This window comes from Cavia porcellus, unplaced genomic scaffold, assembly GCF_034190915.1.
Source record: "Cavia porcellus strain 051 isolate PalLab524CR breed Dunkin Hartley unplaced genomic scaffold, mCavPor4.1 scaffold_27, whole genome shotgun sequence".
Classification (NCBI taxonomy): Eukaryota; Metazoa; Chordata; class Mammalia; order Rodentia; family Caviidae; genus Cavia; species Cavia porcellus.
In genome coordinates, this window is record NW_026947510.1 from 17,532,655 (window position 1) to 17,559,713 (window position 27,059).

The 27,059-nt window shown below is 43.9% G+C and overlaps 1 protein-coding gene across 29 annotated transcripts in view; it reads left to right on the forward strand.

Moving 5' to 3' along the window:
• Window positions 1-27,059, forward strand: part of Kiaa1217 (KIAA1217 ortholog) — a 728,606-nt gene that overhangs the window by 677,635 nt on the left and 23,912 nt on the right. For 22 of the 29 annotated variants that reach the window (XM_063238539.1, XM_063238524.1, XM_063238523.1 and 19 more), the window contains 6 exons: window positions 4,206-4,310; window positions 4,789-4,838; window positions 9,837-10,003; window positions 19,996-20,171; window positions 24,480-24,610; window positions 25,172-25,319. In XM_063238539.1, the coding sequence (XP_063094609.1) occupies window positions 4,206-4,310; window positions 4,789-4,838; window positions 9,837-10,003; window positions 19,996-20,171; window positions 24,480-24,610; window positions 25,172-25,319 (777 nt within the window). The remainder of the gene's footprint in view (window positions 1-4,205; window positions 4,311-4,788; window positions 4,839-9,836; window positions 10,004-19,995; window positions 20,172-24,479; window positions 24,611-25,171; window positions 25,320-27,059) is intronic. The other 7 variants (XM_063238527.1, XM_063238530.1, XM_063238535.1 and 4 more) reach the window with 1 other exon arrangement.

The window sequence follows — 27,059 nt, forward strand, 5'->3', positions numbered from 1 at the left end:
AGCATGTAGAGCAAGGCTGGGAAGTTAAGAGATACCAGGGTCCCAGGGTCCTCCACCCCTCACTCCCAGTGCCTTAATGTCCTTCCACTAGGACCAGCTCCTATAAATTCTGCTATCTCCCAACTGAGCCACAGGCTGGCAACCCGGCTCGTAACACAAGAGCCACTGGCGTATCCCTAAGACTCAAACCATATCAGTCAGGAGTGGAACAGAACCACAAAATATTAGAATTAGAAGCCAATTTTGGGGGCCACCCAGAAGTACTCGGTAATTGTTTCTGACTGTCCTATGCCTCTGCCTTTCAAAATTAATAAAGTTAATGCTTTGACCTAAAGCTAATCACGTCAGCTCAGTTGGCTGGTTTTAGCCTGCTCCTCTCTATCTCTTTTGGATATTTAAAAATATTTCCTGTGGGATTCATTATAGGGGAGCTGCCAGACTCACACTTGTTACAGTGTTGACTTGATTTTTAATAACCATTCATTTACTTAGCTGTACAAGGATAAGGACCTAATTTAGATTTAATGAGGCTTTGGCCAGTATAAAGGCATATCCCAAGTCAAAAAATGTTGAAGGTGAAACCTTAAGTACAAAGTTATATAAATGGAGACATTAGCTAAAAATATTTCCCCCAAACACAGGTTGTTTTGCTTCCTTCCTTTAAAAACAGACTTAGCAGCTCAAGAGCCAACAGGGTTATCACTTCAGTCTCCAGGAGACACGGAACTAGCAGGCAAGCTGGTCACAGCAGTAGCAGAAACCGGGATCCACACTTTCCCTGAATTTGACTTAAATTTTCTATTCAGATTAGGTTTGGGTCTCAAGAAGATTCATTCAGCCAAGATGAATTATGGCAGTAAATGACTAGTTAACTGTACCTCCTAATCACATAAACGTGGTTTATGGAGTGATATAAAATGGTTTACGAAATCATTTTTGAATCACCTTTTCAACAGTAATTATACCAGTCCTGTAACACCTTCAACCCAATGATACTGGCATCAATTCACCTAAGCATCTTTAATATTCTGGTGATTATCATGCAGAATTGCCAGCCCAGTAAAAGGACGGGGTTGTGTTTAATTTCTCTTCTTCCACTGCATTTCTTTTACTTTTTCCTCTTTCACATTAAAGCATACTTCATAACATTTCATCATGGGAGAAGGCTGCGTAAGTTTCCAGTTGCTGTAATTTAGTTAAACCATAAAATTGTTTCCAGATTACCAACCATGAAATGGAAAGACAATCTTATTTATGAATTTATAAATCAGACAATCTCCCTCAAATGAATCCTGAAACCAGAAACACTTGGATGATTAAATAGGGGAGAAAAAGTTTTCTCATTACTGCATGTCAATAGAATTGTATTTTCCTAAAGTGGTTTTAGATGAGGCACTGTTGCGCATGTGTGTGATTGGCTGTGTGAGCGTGGCTGCCTCTGCAGTGGTCAGAGCTGCTGCTGTTGGGCTCAGGTATCTCACCTCTGGGGAGGGTGTCCCGGGAACAGTCGTCTGACTCAGTGTCTGATTCCTCGTGGTCTGCCGGTGACAGCAGCCAGAAGAGGCCTCCTAGGATCATGCCTTACACACAGATCCTGAAAGGAACACAAAGCTCCTGCTCCCTGAACTGGACATAGGGCTTTTCCTCCAGAGCATCCAAAGTCACACCCCAGGCAGTTCCACAGCACTGTTGTTATCCATCCTGAATGAGGAGTGGGATGTGATTTGGGAATTATCTTTATCCAAATCCTGAAATTGTCTGGGAAAACCCAAGGGAAAAGCCAAGCACTCATGGAGTCCAGGAAGATGCCAAAGGCATGTGTGAAGCCCGTGGCCCCTCGTGGACATGACCCATCTGTGCAGTCACATTCCATTGTTTATCCACAATTGGGGACTAGCCGAAGATCAGTGTCCTCTAATCAGAGCCACCCCATTGCATTGCTTAGGTTTTAATACTTCTGCTGCTGTGCTTTGTTGGACAACATGGCAAAGGCTATAGACTAGAAGGGTCAGAAACAATACCAGGTCCGACCTGTCAGCACTGTATCATGGGCAGAATTGAATCCCAGCACTTAACTTCTGCCATTTCCCTCTTAGCAGATTTTTGTTTATTTTTTACAGCTATAGATCCACTTGTCTGTTGCATTTCTTAATATTGTTGTCTCTGTGTGCTTAAATTATCATCCTGCCTTCCTGCCTCACTCAGTTGCTTTAGGCCAATTCCTAACCAAAGCTGTATGGATCCTAGAAACGCCATGCCACTTAAAGAAAAATAGTGCTTGCCTAAGACTGAATAAAAGCAACCAACTTGTATTCACCTCCCACCATGGGTCATGAGTTTTACTTCAAGCAACTGCTGTGGACCTGTGGGATAGATAAGGGTACTGAGCAACTCCTACCCAATACTAAACATGTTCCCCAGGGAACTCATTTGTTTCCCAAGAGTGTGTGTGAGACCATGTCTCTGCTGGGGACAGACAGTCTGATTGGCCACCAACCCCATCATTTCTGAGGTCCTGCTGTAACCAGGGTCAATAAATGAGTTTTTACTGACTTGTTTCTCCTGCTTGAATTTCTTACTGATTTTTCTCTGACGCACTGACCATCTTATAGGAATGAGGAGGCCAAGAGCACAGGTGTAGCTGAAAATACACTTCTGTAACTCAAAGATTTGGGATCTCAGCGTCCCTGGAAACAGTTATAAAGCCACTCTATATTACCTGCAGATGCATTTCCATGCTTACCATGTGAGATTTTTTCTTTCTACTCCATTAGAACAGAGACATCATAATAGTAATAGTTTCATTTTGGGTCAGCGTGAGTTTACGATCATTAACTCTCCTGACTGCATGAGTTACATCCAGGAAGCTTGGTACTGTGACAGAACCATCACATTTGCTAAAAAAAAAAAAACCTAAACGCATGAAATTCTGAAGTCAGAAGCTTGTAATTGCAAAATCAAACTTCACATTCCATATTGCACTAAAGGTTATATTCTGAAGGTAAAACTCAAGGCCCTGAATGTCAAAAATAATCATTCACTGTGAAGTTCAGGATACACATCTAGCATAAGAAGTTGCTTTTTTTCTCATGGAAGAACAGATACTTTTGCATTGAGTACCTGAAAAAGTAGTTGAGTTGTATTTAAGAGCTATGGCATATGCCTGCTATTTATCCCACAGGATTTACCGTCACCACATTTGGTGGCCAAGGCACTGAGACCAAGGTGCTCGCTTAGCTCGAGCTCACACTAGCACACCTGGCAATGGGGTAGCATGGCAAATGAGATGCCCATACCATTGAAACCCTTCTCTCTCTTCCTTTCTGTTTTTGACTACCAAGTAGGTGCACATGAATTCACAGGACACTGTCTTCACTTAATTGTGCTGTTGCTTTGATAGTGTACTGGTATAGTGAAAACAATAGTTCTGTAAAGCAACCATTGTTTGAGGCCCAGAAATGTGAGCCTATTTCAGATATCTGATGCGACATCAAAAAGACCCAAAGAGAGAACAATGTAGTATCTATCCATCATCAATAACCAGAGGAATGTTTTATTAATGCCTTTGGATGATCAAGTTGTTACAGATACTCGCTTTGCTATTTGATCCTATAAAATCCTCCAGGCTAGAGTTTCTGATATTAGATTGAACACCATCTATTCTCAAACCTCAGTTGATGTCGGTCATCTGAGTAAGAGACATTTGTGTTGCCCTTGGGCTATAAAACAAGTATAACTACACATACAGCAAACATCTCTATCATTCACTCCAAAATCAGTTGGTGGCCTGCTAGCTGAGAAGCACGACTTCAAGATGTATGTGACTGCAGTATCTGACCTAGGGCCTTGTTGGTCTCAGGGAGGAGCCCTTTTTTGCAAGCTAAAATGAAAGCAGGGCAGAAAGGCTCAAAAGCAAATGATGCACCAACAGAAGTGTATACTAGCGAGATGTTTCCAAGAGGTCTCTGCTGGTCTGCACCACATGTTTTTGTTGTGACCACTTGTTTAATCCTCACATCTGGTCACTCAGTCTTGATTGCAGCCAAGCACTTGTAGGCTTAGTTTCCTGAACCAGGCTGTGGTGAACCTGAGTGGCAACTTAGTGGTACCTTTTAGAACCTTATAATAATCAGGTGGATCATTCGCCTAGAAAAATCAGTCTAAAAGTCAATAGAGCTTTAACAAACAATTCTCTTGTTTTACAGAGAGAGAATGCAAGCCATGGAGAAGCAGATTGCTAGTTTAACTGGCCTTGTACAGTCTGCGCTTTTTAAAGGGCCCATTACAAGTAGTAGCAAAGATGCATCTAGGTAACAAGAACAACCAATCAATTAAAACATAAGCCAACCTGTTTCTCTTTAATCATTAAGATCATTCATTCATTCATTCAAATTTGTTTCCTCGCAATCATTTCAAGGCTGAAAACATTCATGTCTTTATGATTCTTGGGGTTTGTGATGTTTTGTTGATCTCTGTCAATTCTTGGACAAAGGTGACACTTTGGCCCAAGAAGGGTCAGTGAGTGTCTCGGTGCATGGGGCTTCATGGACCACTCACTGCGCAGTGCCTGCACCACCACCACTCGTGCCCGCCTCTGCCACCATCTGAGTCACCCGTGTGTTCCACCGCACCTACCTCAGTGTCTGACGCGCACCTGGGAAGCCTTTTCCTTTGCAGCCAAAATATCCTCATGGCTTAATCCCATCATCGCTCATTGCTTAGAATACTGAACAGAAGTGGGAAAGAGGCATTTTGGAAAATAGCTGACTTTGTTTTTCTTTTATTCAGTGAGAAAGTGATGAAAACCACAGCCAACAGGAACCACACAGACAGTGCAGGTAAGTAAGTGTCCTGAGAGCTCTAGCAGATGTGGAGGCTGCCTTCCATCAGCCTGGCTGGTTTCAGAAGTAGCTGACCTTTCCCCAAGCTGCTGACTTGGCAGGACATCAGAGGCTTCCAGGCTAACTCCCTGTACCACTGTAGCTTCCTGAGAATGCCAGAATTCTGAATGTAGTCGTTATTGGGTGAATCGTTGTCTTCTCCCTTCAGTTTTCATTCATTCACTGACCCATTCATGTATTTACTTATATGACTTCACATCCATAATCTACTGATATGTGTGGTACTGGGACAGTAGGTAAATACTACAAGCATCATTCCAAAACACCTGTGTGGAACTTTGCGCTCTGGAGAAGCTGAAAATAGAGTGAGATGTTTTACATGTGTTGTGTTAAGAACACCCTGTTCAACCAACAGTTTAAGCATCCTCCTGAGGATGTGATGCAGAGCGAGTGCAAAGGTGGAGAGACGTGGGGCAGGGAAAGGGGGGTGCAGGTGGAAGGGCCCAGGTACTACTCTGTGTGCAACATGAAGCTGTGGGAAGGCCACTGGGGAAGGACAACAGCCCAGCTCCCACATAGGAATGAATGAGAAGGGACAAAAGCAAGTCGGGAGCAGTCTGTGATCTGGGTATGAGAAAACGGTCTTCGTTGGATCAGGGCCTACTTTTGAAATGCTAGCATCCCCCTTGCTTCTCCTGAAAGGACTGTGTTGACAGTGTTCCATCGCTGTGACAGTGTACCTGAAAATAACAGTTTAAAACAGTGCAGAATTAGCCGGGCGTGGTGGCTCACGCCTGTAATCCCAGCAGTCGGGAGGCTAAGGTGGGAGGATCCTTGCGAGTTCGAGACCAGCCTGGGCTACAAAGTGAGCTCAAGGCAGCCTGAGCTGCATAGCAAGACCCTGTCTCAAAAAAGACCCAAAAAAAAAAAAAACAGTACAGTATTGATGATGACCAGGGTTTCAGAGATTTCGGTCTGTGGTCAGCTGGCTGCATTGCTTTCAGCCTGTAGTGAGGCAGAAGCTTCACGGCGAAGAGCATGGTAGGGCAGAGCTGCTCATCCCATGGTAGCCAGGAAGTAGAGAAAGAGTGGGACAGAGCCTGAGAGGAGACCAGGCACCAGGTACAGTCCCCAGGGCCCCTGCCTACATCCCACTCCCTTCCACCAGGCTCACCTCCACCTTTCCATCATCACCTCTCAGTGTCATCATCAGGTCACTCACTCATCGATGAATTAATCCTCTGGTGAAGTTAAAGCCCTTAGGATCCAACCCCTTCCAAAATCACTGCAGCTAACCACCCAGCCTCCAGCACACGGCCCTGGGGCACATTTTAGACCCAAACCATGACAAGGATAAGGTGTATCTCTAGCAAGTGTCCTTGTGTCCTGGATTCCTAAGAATGAAGCCTTTTCCTGCAGTCTCAGCAAGGCCCCTCTCAAGATGTGACCTTTCCTTCCCTGGGTTTAGAAATAGAAATCCCAGAAAAGATATGTCCAGAAGCCAAATTACACAGAAACATATGGCAAGTTGGGTGAAACCCTTAATTTTGGGAAGCCGCATTGACTAGTTTTGCATAGCATAGTTCAGTGGACAGAATTTGGAGCTTAGAGCCCCTCTTGGCTCTGGTTCTGTGCTAGTTTAGCTTCCAATCCAGCAAGGCTGTTTTTCCAACAGCTTGCTGAGCAATCAATCAGTGGCCTTGGCTGAAGCCAGACAATTATTTCATCAAAATTGCTAAACTTGCCTGCAGAGGAATTGCCATTTTGTTCTGGAGATATTTACTCATTCATTTATTTTCCTATTTGTTATGAACTTAGGGGGGAAGAACAGAATGTACTAAATGCTAAAGCCCTCCAGCTCTACAGAGCCTATTCTAGAACTGATTGTTGTCTAATACCATTGTCCTGATCATTATGTACATGCTGATGTGTCCTCTCCTTTTCACTGTTTTGTGAAATAATAATAGAAAACATTCAACGAGTACTTGCTATGATCCAGACACTATCCTTTGTTTTTTAAAAGTATTAATGCTCTTATTTTCTGACTGCAATCTCAAGGAATTCATATAATTTTAATCTGATGCTTCAGATAAAGAAACTGAATACATTCCAGCTCATGTGACACCTGTTTGTGTCATTGACACACCTGTCATTTTATCTCATTCTTTATGTTAAGATACTCCTGTCTGTTTGAGAGATATATGAAGTTATTTCATTTCTGTTTTGAAAAGTTTTGTAAATGTCTTTTTTGAGCTGGGGGAGGGACAGGTGTTTTCTTGGATCTGTTTCCCAAAATGGAAAAAGGGAAGAGCAGGTTACTGGCACTGGTCACCTGCTGCCAGCTCTCTCCTCTGAAAGGCTGAGCTGGTTAGTGGTGCTCCTGGCAGCATCCATGTGTCCTTGCTCCAGGTCTCTGCTGAATTTGGACTTTCTCATTCTAACATATCAGCCTAGATATGGTCCTGAGGAGTTCTGTTGCCATAGCAGCCTAGGATGGTGCACAAAATACATTAATTCTTCCAGCATCCTTGGAAGTAAGTCGCAAGACAAGAGGTCTTATACCTGTCCTATAGACAAATACACAGAATTATATAGACATCAAGAAACTCACTGGCCACAGGGAAATCCACCTGCTGGTTATGTCAGAACATGAAGGTTGTTGTAACTGTAGGAGAATAGAAGGAATCTCTCACTTCCAAAATATAGCATGCATCCTATACTGTGAATATATCATGTGGTGCATGTAATGCTATAAAGGAAGCATGTTCCTCTCCACTGTTTACCTGGAAATGGGCTCATTTAAAGCCACACAGTTACTAAGAGCTACAGCCAGTCTTGCCATATCTCAAATCTATGTTCTGTCACAAGATACACTAAGTCCATGTCCAAATGTATACTTACGATACTCACAGTACTTACAGATAAGGGGCCAGAGAGAGTCTGCTACTGGGTTCCTTGTCCAAGGTCATATGCCAGCAGGTGGATGCTAAGAATGATTCAGAGGTTAGGGCCCAGGAATTAGCTCAGTGGCAAGTACCTGACTGGAAAGTACAAGATCATGTGTTCTATCCCTGGTACAAAAAAAAAAAAAAAAAAAAAAGATTCTGAGGTTTCTGGCATAAATAATTGAGCAGAATAGTTCACTGCCTAAGATTCAGTCTAGTGGCACAGAAAGAGGTTTGGGAGAAGTGAGGGGAATGATGAATTTGACCTGCTTGTGGGAATACCCATAGTGATTTGAATCTGTTGGTATGTAGATCTGAAGATAGCTGGATGTGATCACATGGGCAGGCAAGGGGGCAGAAGTGGTCTTTCTAGGAAGCATGACCAGTAAAAAGACAGGCTGCCTGCTACAAAGCATGCTGGGACTTCAGAGCTTGCCAGAGAAAGGGAGTAGAAAAGAGATTGACCAAGAGAAAACATGGATGGAAGAATACAGGGGAGAGGACGATTCTGGAGTGACTGACTGGGGAAGAGGGACACATGAATGTTGCCAGTGGCATCTCTGCATAGCATCCATTGCATGGACAACTAGCTCATTAGCCCCTAACCTACAAAGAGCCACTTCCGTGAATGGCAGAGTTGGCCACCAGTGGGTTTGTTAAGAGGTTACAGGTGAAGACATCTTAAAAATGAGTGTGAATTCCATGAGAAATTTGGCTATGAAAGATAATTTTTAAACCCAGTTATTGGCATTCAACTCTAGCAGGACTTGAACATCTTTTCTGTAAGTATTAAAGGTTATGATGGTGCACTGCTGCCCTCAGAATGGGTAAAGCATAACTAAGGTCAGAGAATTGATTATCTTCATTTGGCTGAGGAATTAGCAGATCCTTATTTATTACCAACAGAAAGTGGTTAGCGAGCATAGTGTCATACCTGTTGGGGACCTCAATGAACGTATTCATTATATCAATGATATCATGTGGTGTGAGTCCCTGCATGCATCTGCACATGTGTACACGTGCTTTAGACGTGCATAAACCCACATTTTAACCTGGGTATAGGCAATGACAATTAATAATTTGACTGATTCTAGAAGAAAAGTTTCCAAGACTGTGACCCTGCCTCAGACCTTGGAAGCACTGAATTAATCCTAACAAAAAACTTGCTGTGTGGACTGCTAGCGTTCCTTTGTAAATCCTTTATAGTGCCTTCTGATCTGCTCTGCTGGCTTCCCCAGGGGGACCTCAGAGGGCGAGGAAGAGACAGCTGTATTTGGATAGTCACTCAGGGAGAAGAAGTTGGTGTGGCATCAGCTCTCCTTGGTACTGCCAAGACCTAGAGCTAGAAGATAGTCGCAAGGCACCGCTTCACTCATTGCATATCACCTTTAGCCCATGGTCACAACTCCACAGAGTCTCTGCAGAGTTGTGTGTGCTGGGAAAGAAAAGGGTCCCCTAGCTCCTGCACTAGGATGGAAAGACAGGCCACACCCAGGGAACCATTGCAGAGTGTGCCAGTCAGTGGCAGATTCTGCTCAGTAAGGCCAGTCTGGCCTGGCCCAGAGATGCCAGTCTCCTTTATGTGAAAGATCTGTGTGTGTGTGTGTGTGTGTGTGTGTGTGTGTGTGTGTGTGTGTCTGCTCTAGGGGCCTGTGCCAGACAAATCTGTGGTCTTGAAAAAGAGACAGTGCTTACTTTTAATTCTCATACCTTAAACCTTGCTGAGCCTATAAATTCTACTTGCATTTGGTATGTTTAATGAAGATAGAAAAAAAAAACAGGAAGAGAGGGAAGGAGGGAGGCAGGCAAGCAGGTCTCTTCATAGGGCACAGTGTCATCTGTGCGCTGTGGTCTGCCATCCGGTGACACCAAACTTCTAGAATGTGATGTTCATAGACTGCGTCCCTTAACACTGCATGGCTTACTGTTCTCCGTAATGAAGGAAAGGGCATTTTAGGGTTTCCAGCCATCTGTGTTAGCGCGGGATTCATAGCTCATCAGACTTCTTCCCTCTCTGCCATCCTAAGGTCATGGCTGCTCTTTTCCATAGGCACACCCCACATTTCTGGTGGGAAGACCCTGGGTGCCCCAGAATCCACGACGCCCTCCAGCCAGCTCCTGCCTGCCAGCACCTCGGCCGTCCATATGAGCCTGCTGGACATGAAGCGCAACGTGGCTGAACTCAGGCTCCAGCTGCAGCAGATGAGGCAACTGCAGGTACAGCTTCCTTACCTCTGACCTAGCTGGCCCATCAGCTTCTCCACTCCCATCCTCCTGATTCCTGCCATCTTCTGAGGCGCTTCCTACCATCCGTTCCCTAGGGGCTCATCAAAGAGCCAGAGCACACAACTGTAACGAGCAGCTTCCCCTCCAACCCATTACCCCGGTCTAGAGCTTTTTACTGTAACTACACTCGCTGTATACCCACCTCTTTGAGCGGTGCATGCTCTTCCATATGGAAAAAAAATTTTAGAAGCTTCAGCATCTGCTTTTGGAAGCGTGCAGAAAGGCGAGGAGCCCCAGGGAACATCCTAACAGCCGGTGATGGCGCCAGCCCACTGTGTGTAACAGGCTCCTTCCCTCCCCAGGGAACAGGTGCAAGGTGCTAGATTCGGCCACACTCTCTGGTTTTTGCAAGGAACTGTGATGTATTTAGAACTGTGAGTTTAGAATAAATGAATTCATAAGCAAAAAGCCATCATGGATGATTTATTGAGAAAAACATCTGCATTTTATTTTGAATAATGCATTCTAAATTTCCCTCACCCTTTTCCATTTTTAAGGAATATGCAAACTATGACAGGGCAGAAGGGAGGGAAACTTAACCTCACATGTAATGAATCTTGGTCAATAAATCCCATAAATCTGATGAGTAGAATACTCTGTTGCTGATGTGGACTGCCAGAGACCTCTTCAGTCAGCCCGGCAGTAGAGGCCAAAAAGGGTGCCAGTCACCAGCTGTGTGACACTACAGCTGCCAACGCCACACCCACAGTACCGGCCATGCTGATATGGACTCCAAGGAGGGGCTGAATTGTGGAGGTCATGTCTTTGAGTCATGCGACAGTTTCATGTCCCCTACTTTAGTGGTAGGTTGAGCATTGAGGACAGTCCTAGCTTAAAGTTTATCTTCTCTAGCTTCCTTCAAGAAGCTCATAATCCAAATGGAGCTAAAAGGCAGGTGCACTCCAGGGCCAGGGACTGCCACACAGGTATGTACATCCAGGGCTATGTAAGGCATCCTCAGGAGCCAGCCAGATACAACCCAGAGAGTTGGAGGGACGGTAAGAGAAGGATGAATAATCACAGCTCTGCTCTCCCCTCTGAATAGCAATCAGCAATTTTCTCATCACTCAATTAGGGCTAAGAAAATTATTTCTCCTTCTGTCTCCCTACCAGAGGATGAAAGATGAACAGCTGGTTTGAGAGACCTGCTGGGTGGCACAGGCATGAACCGTGAGGGTTAATACGGCAGGTCACACATATCATGTACATTTATTTAAATCATTTCTGAATAACCTCATCTGTGGTGTTTCCCATTCCTTGTACAGGCCTCAATTTGCAATTTTAAAGACACTTGGAATGGAGCAAAGTATGCAGGTCGGGCTGGGGGTATGTGTTGGAACAACCAAGTCAGAGGACTTCAGAGTCCAGCAGTAAGATGAGGAGCTAAGAGAAACAGGCCCTCTGGAGAGCAGGCCTCACTCAGGTCTGGCCACTCTTCCCCTGGTAGAGTCTACTGTTTCTAGATGTTTCAGTGTTTCAAGGCAATCTGGAAATACAGCTTTAAATGAATGATATTAAAATGTTGGGAAGTAATTAAAACTCAATTATTTAGTAGCCACAAGCCCCAAGGACGCACCTGCAGGCCCAGGACGGTCTGTCTTCTCTCAGGTTCTCACCTGGGGTTTCCAGAGGTCCAACACCTTGTCACACTCTGCCCATTCTGTCACGCTGCCCGCTGGCTCTTTGGAAATGGAACCTCACAGGAGAAATGAGTGCATGGTCATCATTAACTGCTGTCAAAAGTGGGCAGTTATTGGTGGGGACAAAGGTGGAATTGCTTTTGCAAAAACACCATCCTTGCCCTGCACGGTTCATAGATGCTAAGGTGGATTTGATACCATGGCTGTGGCGTTGGCAGCTAGTGTCACACAGCTGGTGACTGGCACCCTTGTTGGCCTCCACCCCCGGGCTGACTGGAAGAGATCTCTGGCAGTTTACCTCTTCTCGAAACCCTTGACTGTGACAGCTCAGAGCAGAACAGTCCCTTTAACCAAGCAGTTCTTCAGTCAAGGCCTAGGAATGCCGACTTAACCACACACATTCCCTTACTCTCCAAAATTGTTCAATTTCTCTGTCTCTGTGGGAATAAAAAACAATGAGCAAAATGTACTTTGGAGCTTGGGGATGCTGCAGAGGGAGCGATAAGGACTTGGTTTCTTAACCTGGCTGCTATTGTTTTTTCCTGCTTTGTTTTCTCTGCATTCTGTTTGGCTTCCTTCCCCCTCAGCAGTCTGTCTTTTCCATCAGGAGAGCCTATTTAAAACAAATAGAATTTAGAATAATCAAGTGATGGCAGGACCAATTCTCCTTTAGCATATGTATTATTATACACCAAAAATGAAGTGCGGCCTCAAAGTGATTATAAGTCCAATAATGGAGCAATCATCAGAGGTACCCAAAACTCTCCAGAAGAGTCTCAAAAGAACAGAAATTGAATTAGAAATTCAAATGTTCTTTGAACTGTGTTATAAAATAGTGAAACTGAATGAAATCTTTTGTGCTTGGCAGCCAGCTTCAGTAATTAGATAATTAAATCAATGGAAAATCCTGGAGTGTGAGCATATCATATTTGAGCATTTCATTTTCAGAATTGATGAATTCTTTTCAGAAATACAAATGTGATCAGGCCCTGGCTAGGGGTGGGGGGGGGGTAACTTTCAAAAGGGCAAAAGGACTGGGGGGTGGGGCGGGGGCGGGGCAAAAGGAATGTAAACAAAAAACCACTTAGCCCTCTCTGTGTGATTCCCTGCTGTCTAGTTTTGGGTCAGTTACCAGTCTAAGAAAGATTCTTGGTGCTGGTTGCCCATTAGAACCACCTCAGGCCCTTAACAAAAACACTGAGACTGTGGTCCTCCTGTTAAAGTCTGACTTCATTGGTGCACATGAGCAGTTAGGCTGGTTCTAGGATGTTCTAAGCTGAGAACTACTGCTCTTGTGCTCTAACCAATGAAGTGCTTCATAGAGATGTTCAGAGTAGTTAACTGTCACAAAGGGTAGAGAAGAACAAATGAGGTACCAATTGCTCTGTGAGTCCACCAGACACAATGATTGAGAACCTTGACTTGAAACAAAGCATCTCATTTCCACCAGCTAATCAGAGGTGCCCTCTGCTTGGTTCCATGTGGTATGTGTGCTTGTAGAAGTTTTAGAATGCTCTACACCCATTCCCAGATAACAGTTGGATCTGTAATTAGATGACAGCAAAGGAAAAAGGATCTTGTACCTACCAAATGTTTTCTTCAAAACATGGTGATCTTTTTGTCCATTCCCTTTCTTGGTATGCTTCTTTTTTAAAAGAACTCACTTTTTCTAAATGATGAATAACATGTCTTTCCCAAAATGCCTCAATACTTAAATTTTGCCAAACTAATTCTAAATCCACAGAAGTGGCTGTACTTCTGGCTTTCTCTATGGACTTAAGAGAAAGAAGTCTCCAGAAAAGATGGCATAGTTTCTGTGGCAGCCCAATGAGATGGCTTCAATTGAAAGAATAGATAGATTCTTCTCTAATTCTCAGGGGGTTTTTTTTGGACTCTATCTCCTTATGCTGCTTCCTGATTTAAAAAAAAAGGGGGGGTTATTCTGAGCCTAATAATGTTATATTTTTAAGACCACAGAGAGTTTACTATTTTTTTTTCAAGGAAGGGAGGATACAACATAAACAAAGCCCTTGTTCTTGAAATTATATATTTCAACACAGTTATCTTAATGTGTCTTTTTGTAAGATATTGCCTCACAGAAATGTATCAAAGTCTCATCTTTCTTGCAACATCCAAAATAACGATCAGAGGAATGTGTATGCCAGAGAAAAGCATACTGGAAGTTGGCCATGTGAACTAGACCTGTTTTCTCCTACCAGGCAGAAATAATAAAAAGCTTAGAGTTTGGCAGTTAGGCTGGGTACACAGTAGGTGACCAGGCATCTTTACTTTTTTCCTAAATCTGAGGAGAATGTGAAAGTGCCCATATAGTCAGGAGCCATTCTGAGGTCTGTCATCATGACACTTCCCAGGTCAGTGTCACCGTCAGTCAGCAAAATCAGTCCCATTTTACTATCCACTCTTATCAAAACTGATTTTACCTAAAAATTCAAGAATATGCATATGAAGTACAGGTCTATTTTGAGGTACAGGGAGTTAGAGTTAAACAGTTTCCTGCTTTGCCTATGAAGTTGATGTGCATAACTCTTCGGTCCAATTAAAATGTTAATGGCCCACAACATTATTTCTAAGTATGATTGTAAAAATGTCAAAGGCATTTTCAATAATTATGTTTCCAGCTAGGAATGTGTAACTGCAGTTCAGCTTGCTGTCCCACTATTGACAACAGGAGAACTGAAAACTATCCGACGCTGTGCAACAGATCTGACACAGAACTGTGGTTCTGAGAAGGGTGGGAACAAAGGAAATAAAGCCTGCAGTCGACCCAAGCTTCTGCTTGGGGGTGCTTTTCATATGTGACGCACAAAAGAATTACCCGAGCAGATCTGGGGTGTCTCACTGGCTGAAGGAGGGAACATCAGTGTGAGAGAGCTGAAGCAGCCAGAACTTGTGAATTGGAGTGCCAATCAGAAGGAAGGAACCACATAAATCTGTGGACCTGTTATTGAGTCATAAGCCAAGCGTGTATAGTATAGAGAGCCCACGACCCAGGCTGAGGCTGTGGGTGGGGTTGGGGGTACACTCAGACTCAGAGCTCATACCTGCCTGAGGGCTGCCCAGTGAGGATGAGCAGGAATGAATACTCCTTACTGAGCCTCTGGAAACAATAAATATCCCAGAAAGGCTGTGCCTCAGTCTTGAGACTAACCCAACCCTAAAGTAAAGACAAGATGTGCCCTCATAAAGCTTTACGAGAAGCCACTAATAGGCATAACTATCCACAGTAATTAAAGTGTGTGCTGCAGAAAGTCCAAAATCTGTAAAGGAAAGCAAGAAATTCAAAACACTATGCCTAATATCCAATAAAAAATTACCAGATGGGTAATGATGGTTAAGAAAAAAAATGTGACCTATAATCTTAAAAAAAATCAGCCAGTAGAAACTGAGACAGCTGGGCATGGTGGTGCATCCTGATAATCCCGGCACTTGGGAGGCTGAACAAGAGAATTGCCATGAGAGGGAGGCCAGCCTGAACTTCTTAGCAAGACCAAAGCAGCAAACAGAAATGACAAGGATAATGCAATTGGCCACAAAACTGTTCAAAAAAGGTATTATTAATAATTTTTAAGGATTTAAACGAACATAATGAAATAAGAAATGGAAGCACTAAAAAAAAAAAGTAGATCTCTCAAGAGTTAAAAAATGCATCATCCGAATGGACAAAATGTCAGTAAACTTGAAAACACAGCACAGCAATACAAACTCGCCAAACTGAAGCATAAGAAAATGAACTGAAATTTTTTGACATACAGAACGATATTAAGGGGTCAGTGGAGAAATGAAAAATATAAAAGAGCTAGTAGCTACAATTTCCCCAAATTTGATAGAAACTATAAATCCACAGACACCCAGACTGGTAAACATAAAAGAAACCATGCAAAAGTATGTCATAATCAAATTGCTAAAAATAGGGATAAATAGAAAAATCTTTAAATCAGCTCAAAGGGTGGGGCAGACAGTTCATACACAGAAACATTAATAATTCCTGTTCCTCTTCAGAAAGAGAAGACAAGTTAGGAAACAATAGAAGGACATCTTTAAAATGTTAAAAGGAAAAAAAATTTCATAAAAGAAACTCTCCAACAGACTTTGTGAAGCCAGTATTACTCTAAGAACAAAACCAGACAAAGATATTATAATCAAAGAAAACCTCAGACCAGTATCCTTCATGAAAACAGATGTAACAAATCCTTAACAAAATAACAGTGACAAAATCCCATGATATATAAAAAACATAGTACATATCCTAGGAATGCCAGTTTATTTTAATATGGGGAAAGTAATAAAATTGACCTTCTTCATAGAATAAAGGAGAAAAAGTCGTATCATTTCAGTAAACAGAACAATCACGTGATATGTTCACCATTAGTGGTAAAAACACTGAGCTACTTGAGAGAAGGAAACTTCCTTAACCTACAGAAGACACTGTGTAATGGTGAAACCCCAAACACAGCCCCCATAAAATCAGCAAGAAGGCGAAGGAAATCCCCTCTCCCTTCTGTGACTCACTGTACGGAAGACCCGAACAAGTGTTAAAGCCAAAACAAGAGATAGAGGCAAACAGATGGGAAAGTGAACTGTGTATTGGGCTTTCCTGGACTCACAAGTGGTAAGATTGTATATTTGTAAAAGTAAAAGCAATCTATAGCAAATATCAGCAGAAATAAGTGAATTTATTAAGATCACACGAATCCAGTAAATATAGAAATACATGAAATTTTTAGTATATCCATGCAATGGAACACCGGTAACTCAGCAATAAAATGAATGAATTACTGAAACAATCATGTGGCTAAGATCTCAAAAGCAATGTTCTGTTCTAGGGTGTGGCTGAGTGGTAGAGCGCTTGCCTAGCACACATGAGGCCCTGGTTTCCATCCCCAGCACCGTAAAACACTGAAATTATGCCCTGAAAGAACAAAGCCATACACAGAGGAGTACGAACTGTGTAAGTCCATTCACAAGGCACTCTAGAACAGGAAGAACTAATCTATAATGACAGAATCCAGACTGGTGGCTTTCTTCCTTCCTTCCCCAGGCTGATGGTTGGGGACTGATTGCACAAGATGCTGAAGGAACTCTTTGGAGTGATAAGACATGTTACAGGACCTGTTTTTTTATTGGTTGTTACACCAGTGTAAAACTTTGACCAAATGGAATTGTGGTTTCAAGTGGGTAGAGCACATTTTATGGTTAACAGACTCCATAGGCTGATTTTTTTAAAAAAAAAAAAAAACAGTTGACTGTAAGCACCACCTCCTAAGCAAAAATAAATCAACACCCTGAGGTACTGCTAAGTAGTGATTGAGAACATCTAAAGCAAGAGATCCACACCCTGTCTTCCGCAGTTCTCCCCTGAGATGAGCAGGGACTTTCCTGTGGCTGAACCTGTGGCAGGGACCCCGGGGAGGAGTAGCAGGCACAGAAACTGGACCTATGTGTATTGCTCGGGAAGTGCTCTTCATTGCAGCCTGCCACAGTGCTGTGAGGCGTTGTCTCCTCTGTACACTCAGCTGGATCTCTGAAAGCCGCTCTTTCTGGGAAGGAGGCTGACAAAACCAAGAGCTCCAGGAGGATCCCTCCTTCCCTCTTCTCGAGTGCAGTAAACAGCACTTAAAGATTCCATGTGGTTGCATTCTTCTGATATGCATATATCTGCCTTCTTGACAATGCTATGAGATTCATTTGTAGGACAAGTAGATACTGGATGCCTACAGTGTACCAGAAAGTATGCTTTAGCTGGGAGTTAAGCAGAGTTGCTCCCTTGACAGAAGAGCGAGTGGGGGTGGCAGGGAAATGACTATGCTGAGTTCGTAGGACCTGATGCTAATCTTGTCCATGAGCTGTACCTGCCTGATGACGCTGAATGGTTACTTGACCTCTGAAGGAATTTCCTTTTCCTATCCTTGACATTTCATTTTTAAGAACTTTTGATACCCAGCCATAATTGCTGGCTTAAAAGCCATTGATATCTACTGCTAAAGAAACAGCAGTATTAATTGAGCTCGTTCATAGTGGGCAAAAGAGTTGGGTACAGAGGGCTACACCTCATGGATTGTGGCACGCTGACATCGAGGCCCCTTTGCTTAGACCACGATGCTATTCCTGATGGCGAATCACAGTCATTAATTATCTGCTTTCTTGGCGCCTACAAGCCCATTGCTACTCCTTTGCCCTCCCCTTTAAAAGTGTAGGAGTTAACCTGTGGCATTGAATTGGATGAAGCACTCCAGCTCCATAGCAGGCAGTGCTGCTGTGTGGATTTCACTGAACCATTCAGTGCTGACCTTACAGCCAGAGCAGCACAGAGAAGTCAAACTGACGTCAAGGCAAATCTGCACTTTGGTGGCTGCATATTTCAATTATTTAGAAAGAATCCTGGATTCTCTACTGTCCTCTGTTATCATCTACATTGCTCCTTAGTTAGGTTTATTCCATAGCTGTTTACTGAGTTTGGGCTATGTACTAGGCACAGTGTCCTGGGTGCTTTGAAGAGCAGAAATTAAGCAGGTGGAGGGAAGAACATTTCAGGGGGTGAAAAGAACAGGTGCAAAGTCCCTATGACAGAAAGAAACTCAGGCAGTCAGAAAAACTGAAAGGATGCTGGTGTGGCTGGGTGCCTGCATGAGACGAGACCAGCCCTTGGGAAAGGGTACCTTGTGGATAGCATGGAGCCGCAGAGTATGTCAAGAAGTTGTCTTCTGTGCACTGTCTCTAGATAAGGAGACATTCTGCAGTATACAGTGACTGGTTTTAAGACCACAGTAAAAAAGAGCAGTGTGAGAACATGCTCGTGAGTCATTAGAGAAGTTCACCAAGGTTGGCACATTTTTATTAGGTTTCCTCCTAGACAAAACCATGGGCTCCGCCTCCATGTCTCAGTTCCTGATAACAATACCTGACAGGTACTCAGAGCTAGATTTGTGCCAGATATTGTCATGAACACCTTTTATCATCTCTTCTAAGGCTCCCATGCCAGCCCAGAGCTAGGAACTGTTACCCCACCCTCTGCGTCTAGGCACAGAGATGAATAGGGTAACTCACCCGTGGCCACAGAGTTACCAGGAAGTGGTAACTAGAAACTGAAGCCATGAATCTCTATCTCTAAAGAGTGGTCTGCCATGCTGGTGCTAGGACCTAGGAGTGGCTTTGCTCATGGCCCAGGTTAAAATGATTTTATTCAGAGGAAATAGAACCCAGAATGAGGCTCCAAGCAAGGAACCCCATGGTTAGACTGCAGAAGTGAGGGACAGGTGACAGAGACATTCTCCCTCCTTGGAGCAGCATTTCATATTTGGAGAACCGTGCTGAAACCAAGAAATGAAGGAAATGATTGAACATTGTTAATTGGTATTTTGGCGCAACTGTAGGACTAGTATAATAAATATAATAGAATTGCTGCTGTTGAGGCTGATCAAGGGAATTACCTGATGAATGCTCTGTCAGAAAACTGTCTTGCCCCTAGGACAGGACAGTTTGACTGAGTTCTGCAGCCTGCATGTGAAGATGCACAGCCCAGAGAATCTGGGATGAAAGATCCGAAAGTTCTGGAAACTATATGGAAATGGCAGGTTTGTGTGCACTATCAGTTTTCAGTCAGGTAAATTAGTACATTACCAAGAGTCTGGGGCTCATCTAGTGCCCTGAAGACGGCCACCAGCAACAGTGAGAACCGTATTTTAAGGATCTGTGATGCTAAGGTATTGGCGCATGGATTCACGAACAAAGGGGTACAGAGCTTGTTTTAACTGGTGTTTGGAAATAGCCCAAGTCAACAGTTGTGGGTTACTCTATAGCAGTGACCTCGTGTAATCCTCATGCTGCTAAGGAAATCCTCACTCGTCATTAGACATAAGGAGATGAAGGATAAGAAAGCCTTGGTGAAATGCTCCCATTCTCACAGTGGGCCTTGCAGAAATTTAGAGGTTGACCCGAAAAGGGTACTGAGTTCCACAATGAGTGTTCTTGGCTGCTCTTTCACAGAAAGTGGCTGTGAGAATCTGTGCCTCTTGTCCATTTGCAGTAGCCAGAATATAAAAAGGGCCCTATTTCCTGTAGACACAGACAAAAAATCCCATTTGTCAACTGGCTGCTAAAATTCAGATGTCAAGTGAAGAAGAAACAGGAGACACAGGCTCAGCTCCCTTCCCCTTCTCACAGAAATAAATAAGTACTCAGCTGCAGGCTGTTTCTCCGGATCCACTTCTGAGGACGGTGTCGAGCGGGCTGAGGCAATTGAGGCTGATTTCTTTTGTTCCACAGCTGCAGAACCAGGAGATGCTGAGGGCCATGATGAAGAAAGCTGAGCTGGAAATCAGCAGCAAAGTGATGGAAACCATGAAGAGACTGGAGGATCCCGTGCAGCGACAGCGCACCCTCGTGGAGCAAGAGAGACAGAAGTACCTCCATGAGGAGGAGCGGATCCTCAGGAAGTTAGGGTGAGTGGCAGTCCCTGGTTTCCTGTCTGTTCAGCCTGAAAAGGAGAACTGTCCTGGTGCTCAAGGGTCCCTCTATGTCTTTGCATTTTCTCCCTGCTCTTGACTGAACCCCTCCTGTGTATGGGTCAGGGTTCTCCAGTCCTGGTATCCAGGAACACAAACATCTCTGCATCCAAGCCTGAGAAAGGCAAGGAGCCAGTCTCTTCACAAGTCGGAGGATCGCACCCTTTCCTGGGGCTCAGCAGCACATAAAATTAAAAGGCGGAGTGGCAAAGCCTAGTGATGAATGGGAAGTCTGTATTTAATCTTGAGAAATTAAAACTAATGGCCAAAATAACACAGCACTGAAATTACCCTCTTATTATTCAACTGTGTTAGAAATCGCAGAAGAAGAATTTAAATGTAAAGTGTGTCTGATCCAGAATGAATGATGCTTCCTTGGATGTTACCAGTCGGATGTAAAGTCCTTATTGAAAGCATCTATCAAGTCCCACTGTTGAAATCAGCAGTTTTATTACTTCCTGACAGAAGGCAGCCCCATCTTTTATGTTAATGTGTGTTTTTGTTATGCAACAAAGATTTATCATAGGACTATTTCACCTTTTAGTGTAATGAATAGTAATTTTTTTAGGTCCCTTTATTGATGATAACTCTTCTTGCTTAGAAAGCTTAAATCTCCCAAATTGGGATGATAAGGGAGCAATCTGAAAGTTCTTCTCATGACCAGGATAACCAGAAGTTTCCAAGAACGGAAATGCTATGTTCTGGAGCTTATCTCATATTTGAGCTATAGCTTCCATCACCCCAATACCAACCACTGTGTTTGTCCTTTGCAGCAGGCTAGAGAGAAAAATTAGCTTGAGCTCTTTCTCTAATTAAATTAGACTACTGTTCATCTACATCTCAAAATAGTTTCGCAGTTTTTACTTAGTTCATCCATTTATAAACAGAATGAATCACTACTATGAGGCAGTGAGTCTGTGATTTGTGTGGAATGTTTTTGTGACATTTTGAGTATTGAAAAGCAGGTCTTATGATTTATCTTTAAAACTTCTATATAGCCACTTAATATTTGCAGAAATTTTCTAGTAAAATGATGAAAAATGAGAATTTCTTTTCTTTAAAATTTGTATTTATTGGTTTGCTAAAATAATGGTTGTTTGTGGTATTAAATAAAAGCATCTTTAACCCCAACAATGTCCTCAGACAAGTAGCTCAGTTTAGAAATAAGATGGTGGCTAAAGAGGATTTTATCTGCTTGACTTTGTGGGACAGCCATAAAGGGATAAGGTGCATCTGAGCACAAGGCATTTGAAAAGTCTAGCAAAACAAAACATAAAAGTATGATGTAGCACACAGCTTCTGATCTGCAGGTGCCAGGTAAACCTATGCCAGGAAGAGACTGCTTCTAAACCTAGGGAAGAGAGAGAGATTCGGTCTAAATTCATATGCTCCACTGATCAAGGATAGTTCCAGTTCAAGGATGATCCTTTCCAGTGTAGTTAAACTGAATAGAAATGACTTTGAAACAGGTAGGTCTCATCAGCAGCAACTTTTGAGGCAGAAGGATGCATGTGAACTGGCATGAACCAGGAGCAAGGGAGGACATACCTGAAGAATTGGGGATAGACCAGTTTCGCAGAGTAATGGGGTACAAGATACTAACAATGTCTCATATTTGGGTTGTGCCATCCTATTTGTACAATGTCTTCCTGCATCCTAGACTGTACTTAGCTGTGGACACCTGTTTAGTGCCTGTCTGGGCAGTGGTTCCCAAGACTGGAAGCTCCTATTAACAGAAACCTAGATGTCTGCTTTTTATGGAAGCTCCTAGGTCCAACCCAAGAGCCACAGTTTCTCTGAATGGAACTTAGGAAAAGTGATAGGGTACCATAAACCAGCTTCAAATGATGTGAAAGCTGCTGATGGATTTTTGATCAAGGAAGGAGCAGAGCGAGAGCTGTGTTTCAGAGAGGCCCCTCTGCTGACCTGATGCAGGCCTGCAGGGTGGGAAGAGAAAGTAGACACACTGGACACTACTGTTACCGCCCAGGCACAAGGCAGTGGAAATAGGAATAAGGAAAGGCAAAGGCAACATGTTCTAAGATATTATCACTTAAAACTAGGTCTGGGTTCTCCTCGAAAAAGTCTTTTAAAATATTAATTAAACCTGTTGGTTGTAATATTTGTGTTCAGTTTCCCTCTACCTTGTAACAGGTGTAACTCCTTGGGTCTGCCCAGTGAGGAAGCACAGATTACAAAAGGCAGCAGAAACTCCAGCCCTGAAGGATTAGGGAACCCCACTCATGCTCTCTTACTCCTCCTCTTGTGCCCAAGAAGTACATCCCTTCGGGGTGCATGTTAGGCTCAGTCAGGCTACAGAGTGGAACCTGGGTCTAAAGGGATGGCCAAACAGTAGATTATGATGGTTTCTTTCTCCTGGCTTTTTACCTGGAAATAATAGTTGGACTTCTCTTAAGAGTTAAATAAAATATATTTTAATGAGCTATATGCTTCTTTTTAACAAAGATAAAATGAAAAGTAACTTAAACAGGATATTGTAAACTGCAGCCTCTGTGAACATCTGACCTGCAGAGAAGTATTTTAGAAGTCATTGATCACTATATCAAATGTTTTGCACTGATTTTTAGCTCCTCTGTGTCTTTTACAAGTTTTGAGTCAACAGATCTAATCTTTAATTCTTCATCTAAATAGATTGCATAAGCATAGGAACAGAACGGACGCTGTTATGTTTAATAGGATCAGCAGGCATTCCTGTAGGGTCCATGCCGCAAAACAAGGGACACCTGGAGGGTCAGCATCTTCCATATGCAGGTTATAAAGTCCAGGAGGCACACTGTGCAGAAGACATAAAACAGAATTGTAGGCAGAATGACTTTGGGTCCAGTGGCAGTCCCTTGGAGGATCAATTGCAAATGGACAGGCTTGTGGGCTATTAATGGAACTGTAATAGTATTTGGGTTGTCTTAGCTCATCCATCGAAGCTCAGTGGGTGTGCAGCCAGCATATGAAAGCAAATTCTGTTTAGTCATGCGGTGGGAAAGAACTGCGGTGTTAGCAGGTCTCATGAAGGACAGCACAATCTCTCCACCAAAAGGATGAAGCAGCTATAGGAAGTGTCTGTGATGTGTACGAGTAACACAGGCCACCTTTCCATTGTTCACAAAAAGGGCCCAGCAGGGGTGGCTTCCTTTTGGGGCCCAAAAGGACATCATTTTGTCAGAAATGGTCAAAAGCCTTTTCCATAACAGCATGAACACAGCCAAATACACTATCCTACTTCTTAGAGGTGGGGGAATTTGTCATTTGCCTCACAGTCTTTATCGAGTCGAGGGCACCTCCTGTCTGACTCCTGTTACGGGCAGCTGTTACGGTGCCACCCTCTTGCTGCCCTGGGAAAGGGGCTTCCTTCACCGGTTGCCTCTTGACAGGCGATGCTGTGCTGTCCTCGTTCTGCCTGGCTTCTTCAGCACGCAGGCTCAGGAGGCTGAATCGCTGCTCACTTACTGCCATCTAGCGGTGTGCATTTCCCGAGTCCTCCCCCAGTTAATCTCTAATGAACATTTCCCTTTGCTGGATTTACAGGCAAACTGTAACAGTAGAAATGGATGTTAGGATGGTTAGTAATACACTGAGGAAGGCTGTCATTTTTGTTGTGGTTTCAGGTGGTGTTGGCCTCTCCCTACACACACACACACACACACACACACACACTCCAGAAATCAGACCTGTAATCATTTGTTCTCTTTGTAGTATGGAGAGGAAAGAGTCAATCCCCAGTCAGGGATAGTTTTGCTCTGTCTCCCCAAGGGCATTTGAAAGTCTTTCTTGGTTGTCACAGGATGCAGGGGAGGGAGAGAGAGCTGTGCGTACATGGCTAGAGCTACTGCTAAATGTCTTAAACTGCAGGGAGGATGGTCCCTCACCAAATGAATTATTGGCCCGAAATCTTAAAGAGAAAGTTTAAGGAGACTTCTCATCTCATTCCACTGTGTGGCTATGCACACCCTCCTGACCCCTCTCTCTCCCCTGCCATAAGTCCCGGTCCCTCCCTTAGGTGGCATCAGCGCCACCAAAATGAAGAATGGTTTCCCAATAAGCACCATCTCAGCTCAGCTCTGGCCAAGCCCTGCAGAAACCTTGTCCCTGCCGTGCCTGCCAAGACTGCCCCGGGGAGACTGCCCAGCTACTGTCCTGACTGTGACACAAGGCCACAGAGGGGGACAGGTAAGGGTGTGCCAAGGACCCCACAGTCAGCTCCATCTTCAGCTCCTCTTCTCCTCACAGGGAGCTGGAAGACTTTGTTGAAGACTTGAAGAAGGACTCATCTTCCGCTGGCCGAGTGGTCACTCTCAAGGACGTGGAGGATGGGGCTTTCCTCCTGCGACAAGTGGGAGAAGCGGTGGCTACCCTGAAAGGTAAGTGTTCTGCTGAAGGGGAACTGTTGCCTTGCCCTTTTCCAAACCTGTCAAAGAAGTTCAGAGTATGGTGACACATGCCTCCAGTCCCACCTGCTGAGGCAAGAGGATCACTTGAGGCCAGGAGTTCAAGTCCACCCTAGGCAACATGGCACAATACCATCTCCAGAGGGGAAAAAAAGGCCACCAAATAGTAAAGGCTTTATGTGGGTACATGCAAATATTTATCAACATCTGCCCACTCCAGGCACTTGGTACAGATCAAAGCAGGCAAATGTTCCTGTCTTCTGAGAGCTTATTTTTAGCTGGTGCCATATGATTTCAGACTATGATACCTTGAACATCATACACTCAATTTTATTTTAGCTGAGCTGTTAAGTATGCCAGGGACCCTGTGTCAGTCTCATTCAAAACAACACGTTTAGTTGGCCTCTCCCAAATATACCGAGGAACTGCGACCTTGCCCTAGCTCACTCAATCAGGCCCCCACCCCTCTCCGCCAGGGCACTGGACAGGGTGCCCCATGTCTCCTCCTGTGCTCACAGTGAATTTGGTCCACAGGAGAATTCCCGACCTTACAAAACAGGATGCGCGCCGTGCTGCGGATCGAGGTGGAGGCCGTGCGCTTTCTGAAGGAGGAGCCACATAAGCTAGACAGCCTGCTGAAGCGCGTGCGGGGCCTGACGGACGTCCTCACCGTGCTGCGGAGGTGACCAGGCCGGGGGCAGGCTGGGGGCTGCTCGTGTGATTCCTGTCACCCCCCAAGGTGGCATCTCCAGCCTTGTGACTCTTCTGCTTCTGCACTTGAGTGGCAATGGGGTGCGAGGTTGCATTTCTTCAGCTTAGACTTGCATGCTGTGCTCATGCTAGCATCTAAAATGAGCAGACATGGGCGGGATGCACCTTGGCAGGGCTGCATTTCCCCAGCACACGTGAAGACCTGGATTCAATCCCCAGAATTGCACAAAAAAAAAAAAAACAAATTAAGATTAGCGTAAAAATAAAATTAGTAGGCACAGTAAATGTTTTTTAAAAAGTCATTTGAAAGTAGGGAACTTTTAGGAACATGTTGAATGGATTAAAATAGTTTACTAGCCTGCTTCACTTCAGAAGCATGGATGTTAGAATAATGTGAGTAGAAATAAATAAATCTTCCTTTAGTTAGCTATTCAAAGTGTACTTGAGAGTTTATTGGCACTACCTAGAAAAAAGAATTAAATCCCCTTGAGTAAGCTGGGCCAGTTACCTCACTCAGGTTAGATTTGCTTATCAAAGAGGGGCACTGCAGAGGAGAGACTAAGAGAAGACAGATCCATGACTCGTGAAAAAGAAAGCTTCAAAACTCCACCCCCACTGAAAAAGTGTTTAGGGGGGCCTGGTGTGTAGCTCAGTGATACAGAACCTGCCTCTCGGGGCTGGGGATTTAGCTCAGTGGCATAAGTGCCTGCCTTGCAAGCAGGCAGTCGTGAGTTCAATCTCCGGTACCAATAAAAATGAAAAAGACAAAAAAAAAAAAAAAAAAAGAACCTGCCTCTCAAGCTCTTGGCCATGTACTCCATCTTCAGCACCCAGACAGAGAGAGGGGAGGAAATAGTACTGACATCTAAGTATGCAGGGTTTGTGCTGTCACCAACACCTGTAAATGACTTCTCCTTCTGCCATATGCACTGTCTTTGAGTTACAGTTAGATCTCTTTCTTCCCAGCATAATAGTAAAAATAACTTCCACTTGTGAGCACTTTCTATGCATTAGGTACTGAACTGAGCCGCTTACATGCATTTAGCTCATTTAGTTTGGGAACTGTTATTTCTGTTGTCTGCAGGTAGAATCTGGGGTTGGGAATGGGCCCTGCATGTCCAGTAGAGCTGAGATGGGAACGAGTAATTTGACCCCAGAGTGACAGTGGTGTCTTATCTCACAGGCAGGCAGGCAGGCAGGAAAATGAGGGGGCTCTCTCTATGCTGCATTCTGTCCCCCACATACCATGCTGGATATTATGGAGACCGTAATAAACAAGACCAATGAGACCTCTCCCCCCCCCCCACCTTTATGACACCTACTTTCTCACCTGGGAATTCTTAGTCTTTCACAACCAGAATAAACCACTTCCCAGCAGTGGATGCCCCTGAGGTTTTAGTGGAGTTTTGTTTTTATTTTATTGGTACTAGGAATTGAACTCAGGACCTCGTGCTTGCCAGGCAGGTTGCTGTGCCACTGAGCTATATTCCCGGCCCCTTTATTTTTTAATAGGATTAGCAAAGTGTAGGGAAGTTACAATTTTGGACCAGATTTGTTAGTAGATCCACATAAAAGTAACATGTAAGAAACTTTCTCATGAGAATTTTAATCACCAACTATAATCATGTGATTAGATTTATAAGAGAGATACATTAAGTGTACAGATAAGTATCAATTATAAGAAGCAAGTTAGATTTTTCTAATCAGGAAA